We start from the raw sequence: 8,886 nt of genomic DNA on the forward strand, positions 1-8,886 counted from the left end.
AACACACATTGTTATTTTCCCCCAGGGACACTGCTTCCCATGTCCGAAGGAAGGATGCCCTCTGATGGGTCATTATGCTGACAAGTTTTCATATAAAACTGAAAAAGAAGAGCAAAGGGTGTATTTAAACACAGGGCCCTCCCCTCCATATGCTCGTAAGTAAGTGCTTCTTTTGGGTGGTGAATTCTAAAATGTCAGTGAATTATGTGTGAAGAAATATCTTACACTTCTACGGAGAGCTGCTGGAGTCAATGAGTGGCACTTTGCACAAAATCTAAAGTTTCAGGTGCATTAGGAACAGGCAGTACCAGCGCTATCTGGGGAAGGGGAGATAATTACAGAAACAGATCAACTGATGCAGACCTCTGACCAAGAAACCCTGCTAGATTTTGTTAATTAGATGATATCTCAAAAAATTCTATAAAGCTGAAGATGAGAGGAATATTTTGCTGAAAGTGCAAAATTTAAAAAAAAAAAAAAAAAAAAAAAAGGTTACATTGTTTTTTATTGACTAAAAGTTATTAAACCAGATCATTTCAGGATATTTTTGCAAAGCTCATCTGAGAGCTGGGTACACTATGGGCCAAGGGAGATTAAATACTTGGCACAGACAGTAGGTCAGCAAAGACTGCATCTGTGATTGAGACCACTGTCAAGGAAATGAATGCTACCAGAATCCCACAGAACTAACATTTGCCTTAATAAAGGGTGACGTTTTGTTTGCTTTCAAACGCATCTGTGCAATCCTTTCCTCTCCCTGAAAGGCACTGAAACATATGAAAAATTTTACCATTAGGCAAGAAATCTCCTTACAACCATAATCTATTTAATTTTGCTTTCAAAGGGTGGCGAAAAGAGATACGTGTCAGAGTATCTGCAACAGAAACCATGACGGGAAATATAGATGTAGCCTTGACTGGAACTAATGGGATCAGGAAAAAATATACAATTGACAAGTAAGCTTAACATCACTGTTGAAAAAATGGCTCTGTCATTGTTATCATATTGAACTTATACACAGCTATTTTTACATGTCTCATCTTGCTCTATCTGATCGGTGGTTTACATGGGTCATAAAAGTAGCTGATAAGTGGTTAAAGTTCCCTGTGCTACAGATGGTGGTCAAAATCTGCTTGCTGGTCTCTCTTGCTCTGTATTTTCTTTTCTGAGGATGATGGTTAGCGTAGCAAAGTGGGAAAGAGCAAAGAGCCCTGTGGCTACTGCTGGATTCAAACATCATTTGGTGATTATCTCTAAGGAGACAAAGAGCTGCATGATGTACAGTCATTTAATCATTCCCTCCTCCAGGGAGTACATAAGAAAGTTGCAGCTTGCTTATGAACTGTGCTGGGATGCCTGTCCACTCAGCCTGGCCTTTTCCAGTAAATGTGAGTTTAAATCTCATAAACTGATTCCTGAGTTTAAATACTGTAAAACCACCCTCCTCTGTGTTTGAACATAGCCCTGTTACTGCTCTGTACCAGGAGTGCTTTTGGTTGCAAATACATTACTGCAGCGATACACCTACAGGTAATTTCTGCTTTAATGTCACACTGTAATGTGCATTCCGTTATAACAAACACTGATGCCACAGAAGGCACGGATGTAAACTATAATTTTCAATTTTCTTCATCGTTGAGAGCAAGCAGAAACACTGAGAGAACTTTTTGACTTGGACTGACTTGAAGATAGATCTCATTTTCCAAGAATACCATCTAAAATAAACCCCATGGCAATACTGACAAAGGCTGGGCTAACTAATCTAGTGTTTTCATCCTGAAAGGCATAGGAATTTAAGCAACTAAGTCATTTGCATGCTTCTGTAGATCCCTCTGAGTAGCTATTTCCTCCTTAGGTACCAAAAAGCCCACGTATTGGGTTGAAGGGCTGAAAACTTCCAGCATTTTCTTTCCTCATTTGCAAAGAACACAGAGCATCACTTCTGTGTTTTTCTTTTGGCAGGGGCACTTTCAAACCAGGCAATACATACTTGAACTACATCGATACAGAAATTTCTGAGAACATTTCAAAAGTTGAGTTTCGCTGGAAGAAGCATCTAGGTCATGTACACAGAGGCGGCATGGGAGCTGAAGAAGTCATAATAATATCTGGGGAAAATGGAAATGTGTGAGTAATCTAATGGTCTTCTGTTCTGTGGGTCTGGGGGGGGGAAAGAAAAAAAAAACCCAAAACACCACCACACCAAAAAAACAGAAAAAGGGTGAAAAAAACGAAACACCTTTGCATGGTATCATTCTCCTTAAAGCAAGTGGGTTTAAGTACCGAATAATAAGAGCTTGACCCACATTTTATAGCAGTACCTGGGTGCTTGGCTGACTACAGTTCCCTCAACTAGCTCAGCACTGCAGTCAGACTTCCCCAAAGAACAGAGATATCAAATCTGAAATTCTAGGAGGGTGTAACCCCACACTTGTAAGAAAGGGACAAGTTTTTCTCCTAAATTCTGGAGCACACCTCTTGGTTTAGTTTTAACCAAAATTAATCCAGCTGATGTGTCCCGAGACCACTCTGTTTATAAAGCAAAGTGTGGTAAGTGGGGAAAACGGAGTGAGAGATTCACTTCAAAAGCGTACCCCTGGGCCAAATGAAAATGCTAATGGGTTCTGAGCATAAAGCCAAATATGTCTTAGATTTTAATAATTGTACACTAACTAGTAATTATTTTAAAAAATCATTTGATATCACACACTCTTTATGTTCTCAATCTACTAGAACCCATGCTTTGACCTAACATAAAATAAAAATTGGGTTTATATTGATTATCTTTGGCTGCTGCTAAGAAAATGTCCCATTGTGCTGAAAATATTTCCTTAAACTCTTCCTCCCTCGCCAGGTCTGTGTTCTGTGGCTGTGGAACCGTGCAGCCGGACACATGGCAAGCCCTGGCACTTTGCTGAGGCTCAGCAAGGAATGTCGTGGCTGTCCACTGTGGAAACCCTCACCATCTGGAAGAGCACACTTCTTCAGTCAGAAGAAAACATTTGCAAGGCTCCTTCAATAGATAGGAAATATTTACCCAGCCCTCTACAAAAGCCCTATTTCCAAATAAGTGTTATCATCTTTTATCCATTCAGGGGAGTTACACCTCTGTGAATGCTGGTTACAATGACGGCTAACAGGTATTTTACTAGTAGCCCACTCATGCAGTGTGATTAGATTTCAAAGTCAAGGGGGAAAATAATAAAATAAGAAAAAATATTTCCAGACAATTCTCCTTTGAAATACATTTTATTATCTTGGGAGGAGCATCCATAAAGAAACAATTAGACACCCCCCCCCCCCCCCCCCCCCCAACACAAAAAAAAAAAAAAAAAAGGAAAGAAGAAAAAGAAAAAAGGAAGAAAAAAAGATAAAAGAGAAGAGGTGGGGGGGAATAAAAAAGAAGCATAGACAGCTGAATTCTGTAATAGCTCCTGCTTGTTTGCTCAGGAAAAGGACACTTTCACGTTTTCAGGAACATCTTATTCTACGTCAGGAGTCCAAGGAATATTTCTAAATGTTAAAATAATCACAGTTTGGATGGCATTGCCTGACATGTTCTTCCTTCCTGAAGATCACATTTAAACAACATTTTAGCAGCACATCCAAAAGACTGCTTAGAAGCTCGTGCAGTGTACTGAGCTGTATGGCACTATCATCAAAGTTCACCATGTGTCAAGCAGGACAACTTAATGCACAGTAAAATATTTGATCGTTGCCTTTTTCCTGAGGAAGAACTCATTGATGTGCTCTCTTCAGCCCTACTGAACACTGGTGGGCTGGGATTCTATACCTGAAACAGACATCTTCTTTATCAAAACTATGTTGCACTTTTGAGAATGTTACATCTTCTGTCAGCCTTCAAGCTAACAACTTTCTCTTTAGCAGCGAAGCTGAATTTTCTACCTCTACCTTGCCCTTCTGAAGCCACTGAAGTCAGGTCTGAGCATTTTGCAGCATTTTGATTACACTGGTTAACAAAAAACAGACTACTAAGAGTTATCAGCATCAGCAAAAATAAGCTAAGATTGTTTTTATTTCAACACAACCTACCCACAAAAATAACTTTGGTTTTTAATTGCTCATTGTGGTCTAAGACATGCACCTGATTTTTAAATCTAATGTGGGGTTAATCATTTGGGCACAGAAATCCTCTATGTGAATCATGTTGGGCAACTCCATTCTGTCCCAGCCTAACCACTATCTATTCCAGAATACTTCCAGTGAGGTTTACCAGAAGATGCTAATGAGATGCATTACACAAGGCTGAATGTGAGCAATGAACAGGTGTGTTTCAAATTATGCAGCAGTAATTTTGAGATGTCAGAACCCAGTCATCTCCCGTGAAGTTTCCCAGGGGAGCTTGCTGAGGAGGTTTGCAGAAAAATTGACAAATCAGCTGTCTATAGGCTGACAAATCAGCCTTCTCAGGCTCCTTGTTTCAGTACCCTCATCATCTCCACCCCTGCGGTGTAGGATCCAGAAACCATCCCAAGCAGGGAACTCATCCTCCTCTACCTCCTTGGGAAACTCCTTAGGCAAGACCCCAAGTGAACAGGGACTTGCCCTTTCTGTGCTCTCCGGGGGTAGTACAGACCAAACCCCCAGGTACTTCTACACAGTTGGGAAATATCTGCAGCTCATAAATACACCATACCTTTAATGTCCCTCATCATTCATGCATGGCACTCTGCCACAGAGTTGCACAAATAAAGGAGACTCAGGTAGGGGAAAAGGAAGACTTATTTTCCGTTTCTTACAGTCAGGAACAGAAGCAAAAGAAATGTGAATATTTTCCTTGGGATCACAAAAAAAGCGTGCAGCAGGGCCGGGCACTGGATTGGGTCATCGGCCTTAGAGACATGGGTCAGCAGTGTGAGCAGTGCAATGCAGGGGATCGCTGCTCACAAGACGGAAGCAATGTCAAAAAAAATATAAAGCCCATCCCCTCCCGCCTCCATACTTGGCTGTGCCACTTTTGCAATTCTAAAAATCAATTTTATGTTTTTATGAATAATAAATCATATTCTTACTCTCAAAAATACAAACTTTCCTTTTGTTTAATTTTAAGCTATTGATTTCAGCAGCATTCTGACAAAACATAACAGCTCATATGGGCTCATGACTTCTGTCACAAATGTGGTCCAGCTGAGTAGAACACTTTAAAATAAGCATTTTCTCACTTAATCAGTTCAGCTAAAAATAAAGTACTGCATTAATTTCTTCCCCTTGTGGTGTCCTGTTTTGCATTCTTGCCATAAAACAATTCTTGAGTTAATTTTCATTCTTTGCTATAGTAAACATCGACACTGCACTTATTTGCTAATACATCTACAGGCAGAGCAGAAGAGATTTATTTTTATGAGCTAAGGGTGAAAAAAACCATTGACAGCAGCTGTGTGCTCCTGGTAGCGAATGGTCTTCCTCCTATTTCTTTCTGTATTTAAAAATTAGAATTGTTACTTGTATGAAACCTCTCGATATAATAATTTTGAATTAATGGACTCAGTCCAAAAAATGCAAGGGTTTTATATTTCACAAGACTATCTGCCTTTGGTAAAAACTGGAACAGGTAGTTCTTTCATATCTTCACAAGAAGCTAAGCCAGCTTTTGGGAACAATTTAAATTGCATCTTTAAAATGCCAAGTGAGATGCACAATTTGATATGTTTGACTGTCACTTTAAAAGGTAGCTTTTTTTTTAAATCAAATCTGCTTCATTTTCCTAGGGTTTTAAAGGATATATTATGATCTGCATTCAGTTTTTTACATTATTTAAATATTCTGCAATACTATGAGTGCTTCAGAATTACAATGCAAATTTTATTTAACATTGCTTAAGCATTTCTTCACTACAAAAATTATGCTAAAGGTAAATTACTCACTAAACCACTGTAAAGCATTCAGCCTCAGTCCCTTTTGTCTCTCATTACACTCTTTAATGGGCTAAGGTAAAACAAACATACATGAAAACAAACCCTTTAAATCTTTTCTAGAGAAAGGGAACAGTAATACTAAGTAATCCAAAATACTAACTCCTTGCTCCACCTACATCATCTGTATTTATGTGTAACACCAGAAAAATAATGTTAGAAGAAACAGTGTGCTTGTCATAAAGTGATATATGCAGTTATGCTAATGAGAAAATGAGATCTTTATCAGAGTTCTCCATTAACAGGAATAAAATACTCTATAGCATAGCACAGCAGACTGTCTTCTTTCCCAAAAGCACAGTCTATCAAAAAGTCCCTCATAAATATTTGTGAGCCCAGAACAAAAAGCGTAAGAATAATTAAAATTAGTTAAATAAAACTACTAGGCAGAGATCTCAATGTTCAGTTTATGTAGTCGTCTCTCTTCCCACTTTTGATCCTATCTATTTTATTTCTGTGACGATACAGATTTTTTCATACTACACTAATATTGGAGAATATATTGATAAAAACTTTGTAAACTAATCACAAACTTGCAGGAAATAATCCTACTGCATCAGTTCATTCAAGAAGTCCTTCTGGTCTTTCATTTTTGTTAGAGATGAATCTTGACAAGGCTCTTATACAGAAAGCCTCCCCAGTGCCTTCATTCTGCCTTTAACACTATTTCCTTTCTGATTATATTCTTTTATAGACCAGTCACTTGCCAGCATCTTTCCTTATAGAAACTCCATGGGAAACTCCTTAATTTTCTACAAGTAAAAACACATCAGGTTTTTTGTTTTGTTTTGGTTTGGTTTTATTTTTCTTCTCTAGAAAATCTGTATTTCCATGTTCCCACATGATTTTTTAATCAGTTTTTGTTTCTCACTTTAGGCTTCTCTTTCCCCAAGAAAAGCTAATTCTTTTCTACACAGCTGCATTCTGATAAGCTTTCCTGACTTCTCCCTTTACATTTAATTTAGGTTAGTCTCTTTATCTTTGACATCCCAGAAATGAGTGAATGATTATAGTGGCTAAATGCCTGAGAACAGGCATCCTGAAGGTACTTCTGATAGATCTGAGATCTGGTTTTAATTTTTTTCAGCCCACAGCTGTGTCATACCGGTTACCAACCCACCTGTAAGACCACATTGCTTGGGAGCAATTTCCCAGTTAGCATTCTTGCAGAGGCACTGCCTCACTCCCTTCTCTTGCATTTCCTCCTGGATATTTTTATAGCAACATTATTTACTTACAGTTCCCCCACTCTCTTTCCTCAGTGAAAATTCCTGATTCTTCCTACAGCAGGCTCCAGTTCTCAAACATGTGTTTGTTATACAGAAGGCAAAGTAAAATTTTGGGAAAATTATTTTGTTGAGACTTTAACGTAGTCAAGGTATTCTGCATAACACCTGGCTGTGACAGTTACATTTGTCAGGCTCCTGGGATAGAAGCAAAAATGAAAATGTGCATTCCCAACATTTATTTGAGTTATTCTTCCAAACAGAAAGATGACTGGGTTTGGAGTTGCCACTGGGAGGGTAAACAATTGCTCACTGACCTATCAGCAAATCTATCTATGCTGACTCTCTACAAAGCTTGTGGTTCTATTATTCTTTTGTACGAACTTTATAATTTCGAATAGTTTCCAAGCCGTTTTAAATTATTCTGTTTCCAATAATTATGAAGCAGAAGATGACAGTGTGCCCAAATCTATTTTTATGGCTTATTTCCAAGATAAAACAGAGCCAAGAATCTGTTCTTTAACTATCAAAGATCTAAAAAGTTCCGGAAAGAACATGCATCATCACCAAACTTTGCACAAACAGCACGCCTACGTTGCTGTGCTGCAGAAAAACATCCCTCTCCTCCCAGCTACAGCGAGGTTGGATGGGGCTAATGTCTTGCAACACCAGAAGCATAAGCAATATGTGAAAATACAGGCTGTCACTGATGTCAGTCCCCTTTTCATCCCATAATTTTTCTTTTTGTTGTTGTTGTTGTTTGGGGTTGGTTTTTTTTTTGACACTAGGAAAGCTTGGGAGATGTCCAGAGCCCCAGATGCCCAACTTTGCTCTGAGCCCCTGGTGTGCATCTGAGCTGTTCAGAGATGTTCTTTTATGGTTCCAAACGTGCAAGATTTGCATTTGCCTTTCAATCTTCAAGGCAAAATATACCATTATTCCCTTTTATTTCAGCTGCTTCTTTCAAATAAGTTTATTATTCCTGGATTAATAGGAGATCAAGCATCCAGAATAATGGAATTCACCCTTTTCCCTTTAATTTGCCCATTACTTGCAAAGAAAGCCTGGCTGTCCTTACTGACTCCTCTGTCTTTGGTTACTGTCATAATCTGCTCTAAAATTCTGCCCTCGTATTATTTCCTTAAAATTATACTGTTCTCCATGAGCCTCCGGCTCACAAAACCAGAAGTTAACATTAACTTTCCTTGCCTTGACTGATTTAATTATCAGACAGCATGTATTATGGAAGGTTATAAATATTTATCACTTCCAAAATATTCCTTTTTACTGCTGTTGTGCAGCACTCAAAATGATATTTGGGTTTGCCTGTATTCAATATAAGATTTGTTCCCTTTGCCAGAATGAACAAATTGGAGTTAGACAACAGAAATATCAAGGAAGACTTTTATTCATGGTTCTGAAGCTCAGAGACTAAAGGTAAGATTCTCCAAGAAGCTGAGTGGTCTTTGTTTTTACATATTAGCAAATCTCTAGGGGATGGAATACACAAAGCTTCTTCCAGATGACCTTCATCCAAGCTAAGAAATTCATTAACCCTCTCCAATCTAAAATTGAAATGAGAGAGAAAAATGTTGCTTTTATGGTTTTATTCACTTATCTTTCTATGAAAGCCCTGGTCATTCATATATCACTGCACCTGAAACACAGTTGCTGAGATTCCTTTGGAGAACATGATTCTCAGTGAGTATTTTGATCCTGTTTCCCTC

General features: G+C 38.5%; 1 protein-coding gene across 1 annotated transcript in view; it reads left to right on the top strand.

The window, feature by feature from the left end:
• The first annotated feature begins 888 nt into the window (after window positions 1-888).
• The window catches only part of LOC104470958 (pancreatic lipase-related protein 2-like), a 29,610-nt gene continuing 21,612 nt past the window's right edge, over window positions 889-8,886 (top strand). The window contains exons 1-2 of the mRNA XM_010086093.1: window positions 889-956; window positions 1,963-2,065. Coding sequence (XP_010084395.1) covers window positions 889-956; window positions 1,963-2,065 — 171 coding nt within the window. The remainder of the gene's footprint in view (window positions 957-1,962; window positions 2,066-8,886) is intronic.

Source organism: Pterocles gutturalis, unplaced genomic scaffold (genome assembly GCF_000699245.1).
Source record: "Pterocles gutturalis isolate BGI_N339 unplaced genomic scaffold, ASM69924v1 scaffold46500, whole genome shotgun sequence".
Taxonomy (NCBI): Eukaryota; Metazoa; Chordata; class Aves; order Pterocliformes; family Pteroclidae; genus Pterocles; species Pterocles gutturalis.